The sequence below is a fragment of the Felis catus genome, chromosome E2, assembly GCF_018350175.1.
Source record: "Felis catus isolate Fca126 chromosome E2, F.catus_Fca126_mat1.0, whole genome shotgun sequence".
Taxonomy (NCBI): Eukaryota; Metazoa; Chordata; class Mammalia; order Carnivora; family Felidae; genus Felis; species Felis catus.
Genome location: NC_058382.1, coordinates 51,817,365 through 51,840,166, shown reverse-complemented (window position 1 = coordinate 51,840,166; position 22,802 = coordinate 51,817,365). Strand labels below are relative to the sequence as shown.

The 22,802-nt window shown below is 48.5% G+C and overlaps 1 protein-coding gene across 1 annotated transcript in view; it reads right to left on the bottom strand.

The window, feature by feature from the left end:
- Nucleotides 1–22,802, bottom strand: part of VAT1L (vesicle amine transport 1 like) — a 149,956-nt gene that overhangs the window by 85,023 nt on the left and 42,131 nt on the right. The window contains exon 4 of the mRNA XM_023246187.2: nucleotides 1,924–2,066. Coding sequence (XP_023101955.1) covers nucleotides 1,924–2,066 — 143 coding nt within the window. The remainder of the gene's footprint in view (nucleotides 1–1,923; nucleotides 2,067–22,802) is intronic.

The window sequence follows — 22,802 nt, the reverse complement described above, 5'->3', positions numbered from 1 at the left end:
AGGTGCCCCAGACTGTCACTTTTTCAGAAGAGTAGCTACCTCCTGACCTGGTTTTCCCTTTGCTTCCCACACTGTAGTACCTCCAGCTCCTCTGGCCTCCTTTCAGATTCTTGAATTTAACCAAGTCTTTCCTGACCCTGAGCCTTAGCACGTGCTATTCAACTTAGTCAGAAATGCTGTTCCTTTGGCCCGTTTCTCATCCTTTAACGCTCAGCCCGAGTCTCACTCTTGGATGAACGCTATGTCTAATCTCCCTGTCTGCATATGTTCACCAGCAGCCTGCATATCTCCATCAGAGCATGTATCAAAAGCATAAACGAATCCATTTTTAAAATAGTGTTTTTATCCCTCTTCCCCAACTAGACTCAAAGCTCCACAAAGATAGTGACGCTCAAGGTGGTTTTTTGCCGGATCTTCCGCCCTAGCACAGCACCTGGCCCATCAGAGACACTTGGTAGTAAGCAGGTCAGGGTACGAATGGAGGAAAGGATGTTTGCCAAAATATCACTTAAGGGGATAAAGGCAAAGACTGCTGGAGGGACACTGGCAGTCCGTTTTCCCCATCACAGCTCCAGAGATGCAAGTTACAAAAGGAAGAGCTACCTGAGGGTTACGGAAATAGGCGAAAGTCTATGCCGGAAGTCTTTAAAATATGCCTGCAGTATCTACATATCTGAGAAACAGGTGGCGAACTTCTAATAGCGAGTTTTGGAGCTCTCTATCCATGTCCTACTGGAGATATCGGGACAGACTTGAACTCTGTGCAAATCTTTAAAATTAAAAAAAAAAACAAATCGGAGGGGCTCCTGGGTGGCTCAGTGGGTTAAGTGGCCAACTTCAGCTCAGGTCATGATCTCATGGTTTGTGAGTTCGAGCCCTGCATCGGGCTCTGTGCTGACAGCTTGGAGCCTGGAGCCTACTTCGGATTCTTTGTCTCCCTCTCTCTCTGCCCCTCCCCTGCTCTCTCTCTCTCTCTCTCTCTCTCTCTCTCTCTCTCTCCCTCAAAAATAAACATGAAAAAAAATTTTTTTTAAACAAATCTGAAAATCCAGACCATCAGAAGGCTCTCCTTCCCAAAAAACTCCCCAAATGTCACCTAATCTGGTCTCAGTCTGTCACCCTCACCGGACCTCTCATCCTCTAGTCCTTCAGGCTGCAGTAAGTTCTTTAGTATGAGGCTAGACGGACGGCTGAATTTCTCTGTATCTTACACCTTACTGCTGGGCAAAGAAAAGACCAGAACAACGGCCCTGAGACACCTCTGAAACCCCTCAGGAGCTGGGGGTGGAGAAGGGCAGCAGCAGAGGTGTGACCCACAAATCATCTCAAGGCAGCTGGGTTTTCTACCTGATGCCCTGAGTTGACGTGCACAAGGCCATAGCCGGTGGCTCCTGGATCGTGAGTCGGGTTACAAACCAACGTTCCCCACCGTAGGAGATCAACAACATGCATGATCTCCCTGCCTGCAGCCTCCCACCCCCCACCCCCCTTCATTCTCTGCACTCTTCAAAACTCCAATCTGATCATGTCACCATGTTGGCCCTTCGGCGGCCCTCGGTCACACCCAGGTTGGAGTCCGCGTGTCCTTGGTCTGGTATGTGAGTGAATGAGAAATAAACCTCTCTGCGTTAAGGTCGCGTTAGAGCAGCTATCGTAATTTCACGCCGGCCGGTCACCCGACCGCACTGCTCCTCAGTATCGTCCTCTCCACATGGCGGTACCAACAGGGTTGCGAGAATCCAATGAGCTCATATGTATGAAGTGTTCAGCACAGAGCTGGTGTTACCAAGCCCCCGGCGTATGTTTCCTAGTATTACCATCACTGTTACTATCACCGGCCCTCGTCTAAATGAGCACCGCTGGTTTTTTTAAGAGGCAGAAGAGCAAGGACCAACCTGGCCCTCTCTAGAGCACACACCTTACCTTTTCACTTCTTGCACGTAGTCTGCATTTCTGTCAAAGAGGTGGGTCATGGAGCCCTTGATTGCTTCGTGCTTGAAAGTAGAAGCTGTTCCAAAGACAGTCACATTGGGGACAGTGGAACACAGCTGAGCCACAGCTTGACCCTGGAAGTGAAACACAAGACACCGGTCACACGGGAGGGTCACCGCCCGACAACCGGTCTCGCTGGGTGTAGGGCAGGACTTCTCAACCCTGCCGCTATTGACCTCTCTGAGGCTGGATGAGTCTTTGTCGGGCTCCGCTGGGCTTTGTAAGGTGCCTACGCAGCATGTCTACCAAATTATTCTACCTCTACCTGCTTGCTGCCGATAGCTCCCCTCAGTTTTGATCACCAAAAACGCCAAGATGTTCCCGGGGGCGGGGGGGGGGGGACAGAGTCTCCCTTGGCTGACAACTAGGGGTGGTGAAGGAAAGTCCACGTAAGCCAGCAAAGCCACGGTATCAAGACTCAACAACTATCATTTAACCACACTGAGCCTCAGGCTCCTCATCTAACCTTAGCAGTAATGGTACCTGCTCCATACGGTTCTCGGGAGCTGTTCGGGTTTGGATTCCCCCCGAAGCCGACCCCGACGCAAAGATTTGAGAGCAAGTACCTCATCTGGAATATGACCACAGGAAATACCAGGTATCAAGACAGAAATCGAAGGCGGCCAATAAAGGGTGTGCTTTCAAGGCAGCACCCAGTGGGTAACTGGAACTCAGTCCCTCTGAGGACCCCCGTGCACAAGTGTAGAATACACTCAGAGGTATCCCAACCACATGGTGAGGAGGCTGGAGTATTTTGATCCCCCGAATTCCCCTCTGTATCAGTCGGGGGTTGCTTCTACAGAGGTAACTCCCAGGCACCTCTGGCTTGTGGAGGCAAGCATGCTCCCACAGCCAGATGGAAGCCCTAAGTCAACAACCATCAGCAATGTTGAGCGCAGAGAAGATACGGTGACGGGATCTGCTACACCGTGTGTCAAATGAGGCAATATGTCACACGGGCCAAGCACCTGGCATAACACATGACACTTAAAATGAGGCACTCCGTAAATCTGAATCATCTGTACTCCTTTGGGGCTGGGATGTCCAGGCATATGAGGAAGAGCCCAACGCATGAGGTCTAAATATTGAGGGGTCTAAGAGAAATTACAAATGTAGTTAGACATGGGTGGTTTTTCCATGTCCTGTTTCAACAGGGTCAGATATGTAAGTCATTGGACAAAATCCTGCGATCATGTGAAGTCAGAAATCTTCCAGTAAAACCCAGTTTGCTGGTAATTAAGGTGCCTTCCAAAACCAGGTACTGTTTCCAGTTTTCCACCTGCCATCTTAAGGAGGCAGAAATTATTCTACCAAAGTCACCTGTGAAATGTAACCTCTGCCCAACACTTCATTACATGCCTTCATGTTGGTGGACTAAATCAGGTTGGCAGGCCTATTTCTGGAAATGTTTTTTTTTTTTTTCTTCCCAACATTCGCAATGAAAGGCAACACTGAGAGAATCATAGAATGTCAGAGCTGGAAAATCATCCAATTATCCCCACCCCGTCATTGTTTCACAGATGAGGGAAAGGTGACTCAGAAAGGTTAAGGTGACTCAGTTTTCAGAGGCAGATCTGAGAGTCAAAGCAAGGTCTCCTAACTTCTAGTTATTGCCATTTGCTATAATGCCATGCTGCCTACTTATTTTGACATTCTAAGCTAAGCAGATTTTGAGGCTGCTGCCGAAAATAGACCTGTTACTGATTTGGAGGTCAACATTTTAGGACATGGGCATGAACCTAAGACTCCAGACAGGCTATCATTCTGTGTTCTAAGAATAGCTTTGGTATTTGGTTCATATTTTTTTTTTTTCATTTGATTTTAGAGAACAAATACGGGACTCTCCTTCTTGGCGAGTGGAAATATCAACAACCAGTGCAGCAATCCTCTAAAACTCGACAGGGTTTGGAGGGTTAACCTCTTTTGTGCTGGGATGAAACATCAGAACTAGTTGATCCCTCCTGCCCACTGTCCTTAGGCCAACATGACTTTTACTCGGACAACTACTTTTCCAAATTCCTATTATGTACTGGTCACACTGTGCTGTGGATGGATGTGGGAGTATCGGGAATCAACAGTGCACCCTAATCTCTATCTCTGGGCCCCCCCCCCACCGAGCCTCAGATTTGTGTACTGAATAACCACTGGGCTGTCTGTCTCTACCTGGCTATCCAAAAACACATCGAATTCAACTCATCCAAAACATTATTCTTGGCCATCTGCAAATGACTTACTCCTTGCATTGATTTGCTGGTTGCTGTTGTAACATAATACCACAAACTGGGTGGCTCTGCCAACAAATTTGTTTCCCACTTGTGGAGGTCAGAAAGTCCAAAATCAAGGCGTCGGGAGGGTTGCGTCCTTCCAGTGACTACGAGCGAAGGGTTTGATCCAGCTCTCTCTGCTTGGCTTGTAAATGGCTCTCTTCTCCCAAGGCCTCTTCACATGGTCTTCCCTCTACGCCAACCTGTGTCCAGATTCCCCCCGTTCTTAGAAGGACGCCAGTCCTATCATTTAAACTTGATTACCTCTGTGAGGACCCTACTGCCGAATAAGGACACATTCTGAGATAGTGGCGCTCAGGACTTCCCCATATCAGTGGGGTGGGGCATGGTTCAACCCGTAACATTCCTCTTCCTGTACCTCCTGCCTCAGTGGATGAAAACTGTACCATTCGCCTGTCCCTCGGCTGAAGTCAGGAGTCTGGGGGTCGCCGGACTCCTCTTGGTCCCTTGGCCTCACATCCAGTTAGTGTACTGCATCCATTCCACACCCTTGTGACCATCACTTCGTAGTCTGGGTTGTTGCATTTCCTCACCTGGATGACGACACCACCCTTCTGGCTGGCCTGGCTGTGTCCACGTCACCCTCTGGACAGAGTGGTTTTTCTCAAACTCAACCCTGAGCATCTCATGACTGGTCGCAAAGCTTCCCGATGCCTATCACTAGCTTTCAGAAAGAAAAGCACACCCTTCGGTTTATCCCACGGGCCGGCCCTCTGGCAGGTGGCCCAGTCTATCTCACTAACATGGCTTCCCTCCACTTCTCCACTCTCTGCTCCCTAACGAGACAAGGCCCTCGATCCACCCCCGATTGCCATTTGCCGAGCCTGGTGCTGTGTGACCCTCATTCCGTGGTGTCCTCAGAATGAACTTCGAACCTAATTTTGATGAGGAGGAGACTGAGGTTCACAGAGGTTAGGCACCCAGTCCAAGGCCAGTAGGGTAAGATGGCGGACTTTGATCTCCTGTACCCACCAGTTGAGCAACGTTGAGTAACATGTCAGTTCTTCTGGTCTTTCATCTTAAAATGGAGCGTGCAATGCTATATGTGAGGTTCTTGTGGGACGATTTGATATAACGCATCCAAGGGCTTAGAATGCTCAGTATTTGCTGTCACTACTACTTTGAGTGCTGTTAGGTTTTCTTGCTGTGATTATTACGTCAGCAGAAGCAGCAAATTCACGATCCTATTCTCCCGAACGTGTAACGCTATTTGAGCATCGACACTAGCTTCTCACAGGCTGTCCCCTCCCTATCCATGCCTATCCTTCCACTTTCTTCTTCAGACTACAGCCCCTCCCCCCCGCCCCGGCCCCCCACCACCCAGGCAACTCCTCTTCTAGAAAACCTCCCCAGGCGCTTGCCTCCACCTTCCCCTGGTGCCTCCTTTAGTGCTACCATAGACCTGGGGTTCCTTCCTCTGGGACAGCGGCCACCATGGCTTTCTGCGGCTGCTAACTGATCTGTCTGTGAGCCCCATGAGGCCAGGGACCGCGCCATATATCTGGCTCTGTACCCCAGTGCTCAGGGCAGAGCCTGACACATAAAACGGATTTGGTAACACCTGATGAATGAATGCATGAGAAACCGGAATGTGATGTGACAGGGAAGTCCCTCATCAGTTTGCAGATCGCTACGTCCTTTAGCATTGCAGAGTAGGAGTAGAGCACAGATTCGATTAATGTATCTAGTATCTCACCCAAGCAGAACTTTACCATTTCCATTTTATTTTTTTTAATTTTTTTTGAACGTTTGTTCATTTTCTGAGAGAGGGAGAGAGACAGAGCACAAGTGGGAGAGGGGCAGAGAGAGAGAGGGAGCCACAGAATCCGAAGCAGGCTCCAGGCTCTGAGCTGTCAGCACAGAGCCTGATGTGGGGCTTGAACTCACAAACCGCAAGATCATGACCCGAGCCAAAGTCGGACGCTTAACTAACAGCCCCCCAGGTGCCCCACCGTTTCCACTTTAAATAAAAAGAAACGTGTGGTAGCAAACTGAGACGTTATAAGTAACTGGGTTACTTATATATTTATATAGCATCTATGAGTATTTTACATAATATAAAATGCAGAAATAAAAATATGTATAATTAGAATATATAATTAGTATATGTATAATCAGTATTATATAAACGTACATGTATATAAATAGTAATTTTAGTATATAATACTCCATTTGTAAAATATTAGTATGATAATAAAATAATATTATATAGTCATATAATATATAATTAATGTAAATAGCAAAACATGCAAGTATTCTACACGATATTATATGATAACATATTCTTATGTAAATAACAATGGGTGGAAAACCAAATTCAGTGGACACCTGTTTGTAGCACCCCCCCCCCCCCCCCCCGCCGCTTGAGCTCTCTATTAATTCACTAAGGCAATGAGAGGCCCTTGCAAGATCCTCAATGATCTAAGTAAATAATACTCAGCACTCTGTATTTGAGCACAATGTGTGCTACTCTCCTTCCTCCAACTCCCAAGATGAGTGCCTCTAATTTATCCTCGTTTCTCCCACGTGCCTAGCAAATAGCACGGACTCAATAAACATTTGTGGAAGGCGGAATGAATTTTCAATAAAAAGGATTTTGCAATTTACCTGCAGACCCAGAACATACAGTGAACAAGACAATCCATTCTCCCAGCAACAGCAGCAAATAGAGATCTGCATGTACTTGTTTTTAATTTCTTTTCCTTTCTCTCTCTAGAGCGTAAGAATTCCACAGCAAGCCTCTGCTCTCCCCTGTGGCTGGAGATACAGCCAGTACAGCAGCTGACAGTCCCCTTGTCTCCCCATATGCCAGGCACTGTGCTTACGTGCTTCGTTAAATCCTCAAACCGCTTTTAGAGTAAATACTTTTATTTCCCTTTTATGCCCGAAAACGGGGGTTCAGATGGGGAAAGGAACTTGTCCAAGGTAACACGGCTTGTACGTGATAAGGCTGGGGGTCACACTCAGGTCTCCCTGACTCCAAAGCCACTCTGTTAGTCTTCTTATCCGTCCAGCTAAGCACTCGAGTTGCTGACCTGGAACTGAAGTCCTAGACAAAACCAAGGATCTTTGGCATCAGTCTGCAAGGCTGCATTGATCTACTCTTTCGATAGCTTTGTCTTGGGTTCATACGGGTGAACAGACTTCAGCCAGCTCAATCCTAATTCCAGGGCTGCTGAGGTTCCTTCAGGCAGAGCACAGCCATGAGAAATCCAGGGACGGCAGTTGAAAGGGAGCTGTTTTGGGCCACTGAAATCTGACTCTTAGCAAGAGACTGCTGGTTCAAGGTAAGATCCTATTCCAGAAAAGCCAGGCACAGCAGACACATGATTAGAGGAATGAATGCATCTATGTAAAGGGCTTAGTACACTGCCTGGTACATGCTAAGTACTCACTAAGTGGCACTTTTTCAGCTATCAGTGCCTTGGAATTAGGACTGAGCTTGGCTGAAATTCTGATTACCCCTTCGATGGGAATTTAGGACAGATGATCCTGTCAGTGCACTGGGATTCAGAAATCAGCATCAGAGACTCAAGTAACTAAGACACAAAGAATGGATAACTTTATGACACGAATAACCTCTTCCTCCTCAGACTTGTTTCTCATCATACACCCAAACTCTACCTTTGGCCATTTGGAAAAATGCTTAGTCTTTCCTAAGCGCCACTCCTTTATCACCCACAGGACCTTTGCACATGCAGTTTCCACTGCCTGGAATCCTTTTCCCTGTCTTTTCTCCTGGCTGATGCCTACTCATCCTTTGAATCTTGGCCCCTCTGTTTTTTCACTGAGTTATTCATTCAGTGAATAATTTGGGGCTATTTAATAAGTGCCTCTAATGGATCAGACACTATGAGAGGCGCTAGAAAGAGAAAGGAGAACAAATTATATATCGTCCCTGTCATCTCGGAGCTTGCATTCCAATAAAGGCAACCGTATTAATAAAATAAGTTTACAATTAAAAGTACAATCAGTAGCCTGAAACCAGTAGGCTGCGAACACCAATTTCAAACACTGAACCACTGGGATCAGACCACACTGGTGCACCGTGTTTTTTCAAATGTACAGAAAACGAGAGGTATGAACTAAAGGGGAAATATGGGGGAGAGAATAGATAAAACAGAAACCAGATTTGGTCTCTCTGTCCTCTCCAGTCCTAAGATTTCTAGCACACACAGACCAATTCTTCAGCTGCTAAAGAAAGTCTGTTTGAGGACACCTCCCAAAGAGAATGCAAGTTCACTCATTACCCTAAGTCTGATGAAAGGGTGAGATTTTTCTATTGCTAACTTGACCATTTCTGAGATCATTTGAAAAATAGCCTTACATTTGGGGCGCCCAGGTGGCCAAGTCGGTTGGGCATCTAACTCTTGACTTTGGCTTGGATCCTGATCTCTTTGTTCATGGGATCGGACCCCGTGTCAGGCTCTGTGCTGATAGCATGGAGACTACTTGGGATTCTCTCTCTCTCCCTCTCTCTCTCTGCCTCTGCCCCGCTCACATGTGTGTGCCTTCTCTCTCTCTCTCTCTCTCTCTCTCTCTCTCTCTTTTAAAATAAATAAACTTAAAAAAAATAGGATTACATTTATCTCTTCCAAAAGTTGTTCTCCCTTTTACACAGCTCATGGAAACCACAGCCACTTAGATACTCAAAGAATGGAAAAGAATTAGCAAAATGAGCTTGTGAATGTACCAAGAAGAATCCTAGGGTGAATGGTGAAGCAAGATTGTTTTCTTCCAAAGAACCGTCAGTTTATTTTCCATCTTCATCAATGCATAGATGCACTTAGTCCGAGAAAGATAACTGAACGTTATCACAAAATCTAGGACACTGGATACCCGGGCCAGCCTTATTCTTGTCTTATGATAATACGAATTCCCACATGGGATTTAGACACAGGTTTAGAAACACTGATTACAGATCAGTGCTGTCATTTGCCTGTTCAACAATCCGGTTGACTTGATTGTTATAAGGAGAGAAAATTCAAATCCAACTGTGGGGGCTGATCCACGTGACCCGCCATCAAAGGCAGCAAAGAACATTCTACGTTCTCACCTAGTAGGCTCTAAAAATCAGGTTTTTCTTGTTTGTCACCGCACACCTGTTGAACTACGCATGGCATTCCCGTTGACATACGTGTGCGGACAGTTTCCATAGCAAAGAAGCGTCAGCGGCACACGGCTGAAGGATGAGAGAAAGGGAGGAATCGACTGCTCAGGTTGGAAGTGGGGAAACTTCTCTTTACTCCCAAAAAGCAGTAGACACATTCCAGGGAAGACTTGGTAGATAATACCTTTATTTCCCACTTTTATTTATTTTATAGATCAGTGCTTCTCAACACGTGGTGCCGTAACCAGCGGCACCCACACCACCTGGAGTCTTGCTAGAAGGTTCCACCCGGGATCTACAGAATCAGAAACTCGGGGGGTGGGGCCTGGGCATCTGAGTTTTAACAAGCTTTCCAGAAGATTCTGATTCAGCTCACATTGAGAACCACCAATACGTATCATCCTTCAAAAGCACCCACTCTACTCCACATAATTTACTGCTAAGGCCCCCATAATGCTCAGAATATCTTAATATGGGATTTTTTTTTAAGTTCACTTATTTTTGACAGGCGGTGGGGGGAGAGAGGGGCAGAGAGAGAAAGGGACAGAAGCTTCAAAGCAGGCTCTGTCCTGAGAGCAGAGAGCCCGATGCGGGGCTCAAACTCAGGAACCATGAGATCACGACCTGAGCCGAAGTCAGATGCTCAACCGACTGAGCCACCCAGGCGCCTCCTTTAATATGAGGTATTTTATTTAAAACCAAGGTGGAGCCTTAGTATTAATACATATTTATAGTATAAAGTCTATTACTTACAGTATACATAATTCTAACACGCAGCCCTTGCTGAGGTCTAGCGCTCTGTAAAGTTTCCCTTCTACCAACTGGGTCACTGATGGATGGCATCATAACAACCCTCTGTTCCGAGTTGGGGTTGACATCACAGCCCGTGGGTTTAGTATGTGGGATCCTATAGATCAAGGCATGACTAACACAGTCTTCTGTGAGTCAGAGGTGTCAGAAGAGAAAAATAATCGCTCATCCCCATTAGCAGGGCCTGAAGTTCTGGATGCTTGGAGAACTCCAGCCTCCCTGCTCCCCGGGCCTCAGCTTTGCTGCTGAACATCCAGGTTTTCCAAGCCATTCACAGCTCTACCCATCAGGCAAGTGCAAGAGCGAATATTTAAACCCTGTCCTCTGCTCCTCCCGCCACTGAGCTCATGTCAGAGGCACTCAGTGGAGACGCAGTAGAGCCGAGTGATGAAGAATGTAGGTTTCTTTATTCGGCCTCACCTGCACTGAGTTTGCTGTGCGCCCAGGCAGTCTAACTGCTCTACAAACTCAGTTCATTTGGTCTGCATCATGGCCTCCTCACTCTCTAGATGAAAAAAACGGAGGCACAGAGCAGTCCTAGAAATGTCCAAAGTCACACAGCAATACCAGCGACAAGAGTTGAACCCGCATTACCTGGGGGGTGAGTCTGAAGGGCTACGAGGAGAGAAGGTAGGGGAACATCTCTTCCCGGCCACTCTTTGTCTAGCACTGCAGGCCCTTCACACACCTCGTTCTACCCTCCCGACATCGTATTCCCATCATGAAGCCGGGCTCAGAAATGGAGGCTCCGAGAGATCCACGAATTTACAGAAGGTTTTCCTGCTGGGAATTGGAAACTGAGGCTCAGAAAGGCTAAGTACTAGCCGCCGGAAGTGACTGCCTTCTTGTCACTAAGCCGGAGTTCTTTGTTCGGGACCATCGGGACAATCTCATAGAAATGAGACACATCAGAGGTTGCAGAGCAAGCTGCAACTCCTGGACCCCACACCCAGTTCAGTCCTGGAGCCACCGCCTGACCTGGCTGAGCTTCAGATTCCCCTCATTTAAGTCGGGGATGATAACGTCCACCTCAAGGGGTCAAGTGCGGGGCAAAGGAGGCAACATAAGTGATGTGATTCCCCAGGGATGACCCAGAGCAGGTGCTCAATAAACAAGCTCCGCCCCCTCCATAGTCCTCCTCTTCTGGGGAGCCCTCCCGGAGATCCTGAGGAGGGTAAATGTCTCCTGCTTTGTCCCCAAACTCACACACATCACTACCCAACCATCTTTTACTCTGTGCTGTGATTCTCCCCTCCGCTCCTCTCCCCTGTCTCCTCCTCCTTTCTCTTCCTCCTTCACCTCTGACTCTCCTCCTTTTAAAACATCTCTTTCTTAGGGGTGCGTGGGTGGCTCAGTCGGTTAGGTGTCCAGCTTTGGCTCAGGTCGTGATCTCATGGTTTGTGGGGTCGAGCCCCGTATCAGGCTCTGTGCTGACAGCTTGGAGCCTGGAGCCTGCCTCGGCTTCTGTGTCTTCCTCTCTCTCTCAGTCCCTCCCCTGCTCACACTCTGTCTCTCTCTGTCTCTCAGAAATACATAAAACATTTAAAAAATTTAAAAAGAGGGGCACCTGGGTGGCGCAGTCAGTTGAGCGTCCGACTTCAGCCAGGTCACAATCTCGCGGTCCATGAGTTCGAGCCCCGCGTCGGGCTCTGGGCTGATGGCTCAGAGCCTGGAGCCTGTTTCCGATTCTGTGTCTCCCTCTCTCTCTGCCCCTCCCCCGTTCATGCTCTGTCTCTCTCTGTCCCAAAAATAAATAAACGTTGAAAAAAAAATTTAAAAAGAAAAGAATCTCTTATCGTATCTCCCACCACATGTCAACTCCTTAAGGAGAGGACCACATCTTATTCCCCTCTGTATCCAAAGCATTGAGCCCACTGCTTAGATCTCAGTGACCGTGTGTTGAATGCAGGAAATAGCAGTAAACAGAAGTTTAGAGAACAAAGAACATAGGTCAGAGAGGAGCCACGAGGTCAGAGGGCAATCCAGGGCTGGGACTAGGAATACAAGCCCTTCTTTGCTTTATCTTCTTGGTTGGGTGTGGACAAGGTCAACCCCACATCCATTTGGCAGTTACAACTTTACATCAGTGAAGGGGGGAAACTTCCGTGCCTGCCCAGAGTAAATATTTTCTTGTTTTTCTTTTCAACCATATACATGGAGTAGAAAGAATGTTAGGGCACAAGATGCGGGCAGAGGAAAGACACAGCAAAACCTTGGATTGCAAGTAACCTGTTCTGTGAGTGTTTCCGCAAAATGAGCAAACGTTTCTAATAAATTTGAACTCGATAAACGAGCGATGTCTCGCAATACGAGTAGTACATGATGCCAAACGTCACGTGATCACAACTGAGCCAATGGTTCTTGAAATGCGCTTCGATACACAAGTGCTTTGGATTACAAGCATGTTTCCGAAACGAATTACGCTCGCAAGCCATAGTTGTACTGTATTTCTCAAAGAGCCCCCAGAGCCTGATAACAGTTGGATCCATTTGGTTCCTTCCAGCTCAGAGGCTTGCAGACATTGCCCTGTTCTTGCCCCGCCCACCCATGCACACCTCCCAGCTTCTGAGAATCTGGTCACCTCTGGGGACAGAGGGATGTGTTCTTGAAGGGATTTGGCAGGGATGACTCTTGCTGCCAGGCATGAGCCCCGCTCCCCACTTGGGCCTGAAACCCTTGGTCGGCACAGCTGGGCCTCCTACAGACTGTCCGTCACCAAGCACAGCAGGCAGCTTGGGGACTGAGGGTGGCAGGCAGGGGACTTTCGCTTTTCCAAAGTTCCTCCTAGGAGGTGGTCCCACTAGGATGATGACCAGGATGATGTGCTGGTGGCAGCTCAGCCTTCTGCTCTGATCGAGAGGGAGGCCGGTCTGGTATCACTTCATGCTGTGTTCGCGGGCCCAACAACAGGGCGTACTTTCGTTTGAGCAGTAGGGAGGGACAGCCCCGAGATGGGGGTTGAGGGAGACACAGAAGTGGGGCCTTAGGGGGACATAGATGGTAGGAGATTCAGGACAAGACCCTAAACAGGCTGGCTCCAAAGGGAGCCCTGGACACACAGGAGCAGAACTGCTGAGCCCTGAGCTCCCTCCTGCCATTTCGGCCCTTCCCACCTCGAATTTCTCATATGGGCAGGAAGGGCTGGAGCACAGCATCTCCGAGGGCCCTACATGAGGCAGCTCAGCGTCCAGGGAGAGGAGAATAGGGACTTAAAAGAAAACCTTGGGGTGTGATTACAAGAAAAAAGCTGTATGTATTTAATGCATACGTCTTCATGAATTTAATGCATACATCCCACGAAACTCTCATAATAACCAATGCCAGCAACTTCACCTTCACCTCTAAAATGCCCTCCCTCCCTCTTTTCTCTTTTTCTGAGATCACATTTAGCCTAAGGCCTACCCTCTTCACAAATCTTTAAGTATGCAACGTGGTATCGTTAACTAGAGGCGCTATGCTGTGCACGAGATCTCTATGACTCAGTCGTCTTGCGTAACGGAAACCGTGACCCCTTTGCTACATCTCCTCTCCTCCAGCCCCCGCCACCACCATTTCACACTCTGCTCCTGTGAGTTTGGATGTTTTAGATCCCTGGTAGACGTGGGATCACGTAGCATCTGTTCTTCCGGGTCTGGCTCATTTCCACGTAGCGTCATGCCCTCCGGGTTCCGCCATGGTGTCACAAAGGGCAGGAATCCCTGCTTCTTAAGGCTGAATGATAGTCTGTTGTATGTCTACACCACATTTTGTTGACCCGTCCATCTGCTGACGGACATTTAGGTTGTTTCCACGTCTTAGCTGTGTTGACTAATACTGCTATGAGTGTGGGGCGGCAGATATCTCCCTAAGATTGTGATTTCGGTTCCTTTAGGTGGATACCCAGAAATGGAATTTCCAGGTCATACAATAGTTCTATTTTTAATTTTCTGAGGAGCCTCCATAGTCTTTTCCATAATGGTTGTACCAATTTGCACGTCTACCAACAGTGCACCAGTGCTCCTTTTCAATCACATTCTTGCCAACACTTATTTTTTGTTTTTTTTTTTTGAGACCAGCCATCCTAGCAGGTGGGAGGTGTTATCTCGCTGTGGCTGTGGTTTGCACTTCCCCCGATGACAAGTGGCCTGAGCACCTCTGAGTCGGGCAAACCTGAATTTGAAACCCTGATGTAGCACCGATGGGCTGTGTGAGTTTGGACAGAGACTTCAGCTCTGAGCCTCAGTGGTCTCATCTATGAAGTGGCGAGCGAGGGGCACTGGGGCGGCTCGGTCGGTTAAGCGTCTGACTCTTGATCTCGGCTCAGGTCGCGATCTTACGGTTTTGCAAGTTTGAGCCCCACATCAGACTCCGTGCTGACTCTGCAGAACCTGCTTGGGATTCTCTCTCCCTCGGCCCCACCCCGGCTCATGCTCTCTATCTCTAAATAAATGAATAAAAACTTAAAAACAAGTTAGTACCAAAAAATGAACAATAAAATGGAGAATGGGCTTACCGTGCTAAGTGCTGGTGAGCACAGACTATTTAGTTATATAGTGCCAGGCAGAGAGTCCATTGGAGGGCCTTTCTGCTCTTCTCACGCTAAAGATTGGACATCCTATGTTAGGATCCTCAGCCTGCAAGTTCCAGGCTATACAGCGTCCTCTCAGGCCCCCTGGGATTTATGATTATCAGCTGCAGGGCAGGTAGCTAGGTTGGAAGGGTTCGATTTATGGCCATCACTTCCCACTCCCCTACCTCCTGCAGGCACAGCAGGAGCCCTGGCAACGGACGGGGGGGGGGGGGGGGGGGGGGGGGGGCATCCACGTTGTAAATGTTTCAAGTCTGATGTAAATTACATGTTGTTTTTGGCATCTCAAAAAATCTTTCTGGCTGGGGAGCCCGTCCTTCTCTGGGCTAGCCAATCTTGGAAATAAAAAAGGGCTCAGCTGGGAGCATGCCATCCATATGCAAACTAAGCAATCCAGAGCCAGACCCCCTCTGTCTGGTCCATATATCCCAGGAGGCAATATTCCTCTGCGTAGATCACCCCAGGGCTAGATATCAGGCAAATAGAGACCATCCCTACGGCCCAGACCCCACGGAAATTATTCTAACTAGCCAATCCTAGGCTGCCCGCCCTGCCCCACCTTGCATTTCCACAGAGACCCCAGTAAAGGGCATTGCTTGAGTGAATCCACTGCCGTTGTCTTCTTCCTCCTAACCACCCTGGCGTCTTTCCCATGTGGTCCTCTGCGGCATGCTTTGCGTCCCATTTTTAGGACCTATGAGTATAATACACTTCGTTTTTCTGAGCCTCTCCTCTGCCTCCTCTTGTGGCCACATCTAATAAAAACATACAAAACAGCATCCCTCTTTTGTCCCAGGGGTTGAGTGTTTTTGTGCAGTGTACAACTTGCCCAGCTGCACATGGTGACCCTACTAACCAGCCCTCGTGAGGATCATACCAAGTCTTGTGTCTCCTGTCAGTACCACTTCCCAACCGATGTAAATCACGGGTAGCCACAGGCCATCCCCTCGTTCACAGACTCCCACGTTGCCTGAGACTTGGCCTCCAGCAACCATGCGACCGGAATCCTGGCCGGGGAGCCAGTCCAGCCCACCAGATGGCAAAGTCTCCTTCTCGGGACTCCAAATCGTGGCGGGGCGGAACCACTTCCAGGCTGGCTGCCTTCCAAGCAGTGCATCTGAATAGATTTCCTGGATGATTACATTTGCATAGTAGGAGGCCGGATTCACATTTCCAGCCAAATTATAATTTGTACCCACAGTTTGGAGCTGTGGTTTTGATAAATGCATCTATTTCAACCCAAACCTTATTAGGTGGAGTGATCGTAGAATGTATCGTCTAAATTGGGATACTTTTTGAGAGTGAAGGGGGATGCTATTATTCATTTTTTTCCATCCAACAAGCATAAGCCGGAGGTGCCCTAGGCAGATTGGGTCACCCTACCCTATGAGGGTAGCCACCTTCATGTTAAGTCAAGGTAAATCCAGGTGGCCAGGAGAGGAGAGCCAAGGTGTAGGCCTCCGTGAGACCCGGAGTTTGATCCTTGGACCTACCACTCATTACTGGAGGGACGGTGGCCCGAGTACTCTGAACAGACAGCTCATCTCTAACGTTGGGATCGTATTACCCGCTGCACAGCATTGACCTGAGTATTAAATAGTATATGGAGAAGGCTCTGCCTGGGGTTGAGTACCAAGTGGCGGCTTAGGCAGTATAAGCTTACATCCCTCCTCCCGTCTTTGTGCCTCTGCTATATTGCCTGTGCCCCAACCGCAGAGATTTGGGAACCAAGGTGCATCAGAGACTGGCAGAAAGTAAGTGCCCTCATCTGAGATGACAGTTTCCACGACTCAGGGGTCTGCCTGCGCGCCTTTTCCTGATATCCCTGTTCATTGAAGGCCCCTCATTAACCGGGTCTCCCGACAGGAACAGGAGCCCGACCTTCTGATGCGATCAACGACTTCACTGGAAAGCATTTGCCCCAGGGCACGAAATACCCAAATTCTCAAAGCACTGCTCTCCTCTGCCTGCCCTCAGAGATCAGACCTCGGGACTTCCTGTGGCTTCAAACCCCTCGGCTGAGGGTCTGAACTGGGTGTTGCAGAGCCCATCCCAGCGGGAGGGTGGCAGTGAATGGCTCTGGATGAGAGGACGTTCAATCTTCGGGCCTGTGGGGAAGCGAAGGGCAGAGGCTGGTCTCCCGATGGGGATTCCCACAGGGACGTTCAGTCCCGTCTGCTTGACATGTTTTCCCTCTCCGTCCTCAGACCTGCTGTCTCTAAAGAGCACCTCACTAGGGGAGCGTGGGTGGCTCAGTCAGTTGAGCATCCAACTTTGGCTCAGGTCATGATCTCACGGTCCGTGGGTTCGAGCCCCGCGTCGGGCTCTGTGCTGACAGCTCAGAGCCTGGAGCCTGCTTTGGATTCTGTGTCTCCCTCTGTCTCTGCCCGTCCCCTGCTTGTACTCTGACTCTCAAGAATGAATAAATGTTAAAAAAAAAATCTTTTTAAAGAGCAGCTCCCTTCCCGGCGCTTTGTCCTGCTGTTTCAAATCAACAGCAAACTTTCAAAGTTGACTGACTTTCTTTGTAAACGCAACAAGTATAAAATGAATTCCACCCTCAGTGTTGTTGATCAAGCCCTCTCTCTTACAGTGACACCACGAGGCCCAACACTAGATCCTTAATGGACACTCCTGGGACCCCCTCCCACCTTTGCACAGCACCAGGCACATGGAAGGTGTTCGTAAGTGTGGGAATGAATGAATGGGTGGAAATCTCTTGACATCTCTTCCTTCTTTGATACATCTCAGGAAGGCGACATCCTGTTCCTTTCATGGTATCCATTTTTGCAGTTTGACAAGCTTTACATTTAGCTTTTGTTCCATTCAGCACATAAATCAACGTGTTATGCTCTGTGCATGCTTATTTTGTGCCGCGCACCGTAGTAGACTTCTAGGAATACAAGGAGCAGACAGCAGGCTCTGGACACGGATTGACTACAAAATACCCCTGACTGTACTTACTAGCCTTCGGGAAGTGTGCGGCTCACGTGAGCTTGCAGAACGTTCGTTTTGCACACACGTGTGTGGTGATGGTGCCCGCCCCTCGGGTGTGAGGCGTGACGGATGCCATCTCATGAAGGGTTGGCCATCCTGCCTGCACCTGCTAATATTATGGTTAAGGACTCTGACTCCTCTTGCATTTCCCCAACAAGCTCTCCGACTGGGCCGTCACACACAGGGGGACAAGAAGGTATGAACATGAAGAGCATCGAAAGCCGAGATTCACGGTCTTCAAGACCTAAAGATGTTCTAGGTCCTCCACCCTCTAATCTAGTGCAGAAAGCCCAACCCAGCTCCCGCTCTGTCCTTCCAGGATGAAAACTGATGAGACGGAAATGGAGAACGGATGGCCTCCCCAGTTCGCCCATTCTGTTTGGGGGCAACTCTAATGGTTCTGAAGGTCCCATTTATATTGCGCTCTGGGGTATTGCGCTCTGAGTGTATTACTCAATCCCTGTAGATTTTGCTTCCGGGAGTCATGGCGCACAAAACAATACACTTGAGGGGGCTCACACCCCGTATTACTACTCTGTTGAATCGCTCTAACATCATTCTCACATCCTGAACCTTCTTTTTTCCAGCCTGACCGTGTCCAATCCCTTTAGTGTCTTGTCACTGGCAAATAGAACTACATCCAGTGGATGACAGCTGGTAGGATGAAAATCCTCTGAATTGTGGCATGGTGGGACCACCTCCCTCCACTTCTGCACTGGCAGTTCTAGGTATTTCTGTGTTTGCAGCCTACTTTTGCATAACAGAACTCGAACAGATCAAACAGATGAGCAGAACACTACAAAAGTGGGGAGAAATCGCATTGCTATTCCCGACCACGGCCTAGCAATATTGCACACTCTCTGAAAAGCCAACGCGGTCATCCCCCGGTCTCCTGGGTTTCGCCGCTTGATTTCAGAACCGCTTAGTGGCTGATCGGGCTCTCTTTACATGTCCGCACGAGCCAAATGTCTTGCATGGCCCAGTAAATAGGTGTTTTTCTTTAGGCAACAGCCTCCATTTAACCTTCTCACTTTACACACGGCAAGTTGTATCGCATGATACGTTTTTAGAGCTCTCTCAAGTCCACACTCTGGTGGGCAGGCAGAGTATGCATCCTCAGAGGAAAAGCATGCACATGGGCCCATTATTGCCAAGGTTCTGAGATGCATTGCTGGAACAGTATCAGGGCAACCCAGTTTGAGGACCACATGTGTGTATGTCAGAAGCACGGGGGATAGAGGGAGAGGTGGATGGCTGGGCTTTTGTCTCCCGTCCCCCTCTCGCACACCCCCTGCTTTTGTCCACTAAATATTTATAGGTTGCAGTCCACAAGGGAGCTAAACATAAACCACTTACGGTTTCTGAGTTTCCTGTCTGCTTCCTCATTCCCCAAAAGCCCCTGGCAAGATTGAGGCTATTATTTCCCTAAGCACAGCATAAACTCCGAACATCTTGGTAAGCTCTTCTGATGTGGGAGAGGAGGAAGTGCCACATTGTGCAGTGGAAGGATCTAGTCTGCTCTCTGTTCAGCTCCTTAAAAAGTATTATTATGAAAGCAACACATGTTCCTGCCCATGGTAAAGAATGACATTTGGAAAATACGGAAAACTCTAAAAATACCAACCATAATGCCGTATCTCAGAGATAAATACTCGACATAATCTGGCTCATTTTGTGCCAGCAGTTTTTGCAATATGTATGTGTATATATTTGATTCTTGACAGAACTGGAATCACACTGAATATACCACTGTGTGCCCTCATTATTTTTTTTTCTTACTAGGCTCATATTGTAAGCATTTTTGTGGGTTGTGAAAAATTCCCTAGCTTCATCATTTTGAATGCCTGGGGAATCTTCTATTGTGTAGGTCTATTATAATGCCTTTTAACCAACCCCTGTCTTCTAGGAAATTGTAATGCCATACTACTGTAAGCTGTATTTCAATGAACACCTTTGTACATGGATCTTTGACTGTAAGTTTCAGAAGGCAGAGTCTAAATCTGGTTTATCCGCTGCTGTATGTTTTGTGTCTAGCACATTGTTGGACAAAGTGTCAATGCTCATTGTTTGAATAGAGTCTGGGTCCCTGTGTGACGAACTCTCTGAATCTTTCTGGAGAAGAGATTGCCAGTAGGTAGGGTTGCATCATGTGTTTTCATTTATTTAATGTTTCTTGATTATTGAGAGAGACAGAGACAGAGAGCGAGCGGCGGAGGGGCAGAGAGAGAGGGAGTCACAGAATCCGAAGCAGGCTCCAGGCTCTGAGCGGTCCGCACGGAGCCCGACGCGGGGCCCGAACCCACAAACCACGAGATCACGACCTGAGCCGAAGCCTGACGTTTGACGGACCGAGCCACCCAGGTGCTCCGCATCCTGTATTTTAAATGGCAACGCTACCAGTATGAAATTACAAGGTCAAAACGCTTAGCACAGTTCTAAAGAGACGATTGGAATGGAAAGCGTGCATTTCAGACTCTGTGATCCACAGACTAATAAGGCAGAGTGTGCTGCGGGCATTTTGCTTTGAAGAATTCATTTTGGTATTGGTAAATCAAACATGGTCGCTGGTTTAATGGCTTACAAGCCATATTAAGTAATGAAACTGTGTCTACATGTAGTTCGCAATTTGATGAAAACAGACTCATTTATTAGTTCTACATACTTAATAAATGTATCCTCCTCTGCACAATTAAAAACCTCATCATCGTTACACAGATGCTGTCTGCCTGGAACAGGTGACGTTTACCAGTTTAATTTGATCAAGTGTCTCCCAAGCGCCCACTCCAGCCTGGACCCCGTGTTATGTGCTAGAAACACAGAGATGCCTAATGATCCACTCTGACCTCAAGAAGATCTATCTAGACAGGAAGACTCGTGGGCACTGTGGCATGCTAGTGCTTGGTATATGGAGGTAGTTAGTACATAGCTGTTGGATGGATGGATGGATGGATGGATGGATAGAGTTTGGCCAAAGCGATATCAGTAAAACAACATCGAAGGTGTAGAGATGGGAGAGCAGGGAAGCCTTCTAAGAGGAAGTGACATTTAAATGATGACCAGGAACCTTCCAGGCCGAGGGATGAAGGGAACAGCAAGGGCTGTCAGGTCGAAAAGCGTGCGGTTCCAAGGGGAAGGTGGGCAGAGGGGCACGGCGGGAGATACGGAGGTTGGTGGGAGTGGATGTTGGGCAGGGGAGGCTTGAGTTAGCCTTTGGCTGATCACGAATGACTTGTTAGATGGTTTGGTTCCCCCAGAGCAGACCCTAAGATGCAGATCTGTGTGCGTGCGGCTTCTTTGGGAATCGATCGCAAAGATGGGAGGAAGAAGGAGGAAGTGGGGCAGAGAGGCAGGGGAGGGAGGGAAGCCTGTAAAATGGCTCCCCCCGGTGAACAGCTGGACCCATCGCTGGTGGGGACGAGAGACCGTGTGGACAATGCTAATACTCATCATCCCATCAAGAGGGGAGGAAGCTCAGGAATTTGCCCCCCAACCCCCTTGCTCATGAGTTGAGGGATGCTCCCGGGTCAGTAACTCCCAGATGCTTCCAGCCTACCCATGCAAGGGCCAACTTCAAACGAGAGAATGACCTCGGTGAGTGCCGGCATGAATCGGAACTGCGCGCCGACCTTGGGCAGGGATGTGGTATATGGGTGGCGTCTGGATGTCTGCCACACAGCCCTAGCGGGTCGCAGCCTGGACCCCAGCAAGCCGACTCTGTGACTAGACAAGGAGGACAGCCCTCTTCCAGTGACTTAGGGCCATCAGCTATTCCTGCCTGGGGTGTGTGCTGCTTCCTGAAGCCCACAGTGAGCTTCCTGCTTTTGACATAATCGCCTCCTTTTCTCTGCTTAAATGTCATTCACTCAGGGAGGTCGTCTTTGAAGATTCAATCTGCATCTTTCTTCCTGTTTACCCTCTCTGCATCTTGAGCCTTTCTTTTTAGAGATGTAAAATATTATATATAATATAGGATATTTATATAATTACCTATACTACGTAACAATAAATACTACATAATACCTTGTAACATGCGTGTATTTATACAAACAAAATGTGCATCTATATCCGTATATATACACATACGCATACACATGTTTAGAAAATAGGGTATATGTATATAGGTATCTGTTTGCCATTTGGTTCTGTGCCTGTCTCCCTTATGTGCCACTGCATTCTAGACACCCGCCGTGGTGCCTGGCACATAGTAAACGCCCAGTGAAGGTCTGCCGGGTGCATAGATAGGATCCACTGCCTGCGTCGTGCACTTGCTGTCAGAGGAGGCTCCATCCCCACGATTGTCCCCCTTCCCAGCCCCGGGCTTCAAGGTGCTGTCATCTCTCCATGCTGCGGCATCCTGAGGCTACAGGAGAGCCCTGAGTAGCAGGGAGTAAGACTGGCCTCTGTCTGGCCCTGAAGGGGAGGCTGGGTCTTGGCATTGAACTTGCAGCCGCTTCGCATCGTGGGGATGGGCTCTAGAGAACAAGGCTCCTTTCAGTGCCTTTTCTCCAGGCTTAAAATATTTGCCGTCCTTAATGCATTCCTGACTGGATGTATCCCCTAATCGCCTCAAATCCAGGATTTCAGCCTCACCGGTGTAATTAATTCCCTGGAAGGTTCAGAACTTTTTGTGGGAGAACTCGGGGGCCCCTGGGAAATACGGATTGCCAGATAAAATCTGTATTGGCCAAATCTGGCCACCCTACTGGGATCCACCTTCTGTCGGGGCTCCGGACAAGTGAGGAGTAACGCTCTCCCCCCCCACACCCCCACCCAAGCTTCACTCCTGCCCTCCCACTGCCACCTGGCTTCTCAGGCCAACGTGACCCTATATGCCATCGAAAAAGACAGCTGGTCACAAGGTAGCTTCAATGCTCCCAAAATAGACAACAGGCAGAAGCACTGAGCAGATGGGTAGACCCATACCTGCTGTCACCTTCCTCGTCTCCCTTAGTGGTTTAAAACACAGGCTTAGAGAAAGACCCACCTGACCGTGATTTCTGTACTTCCATCTTTGCCAAGCATGCGACTTTGGAGAGCCGCC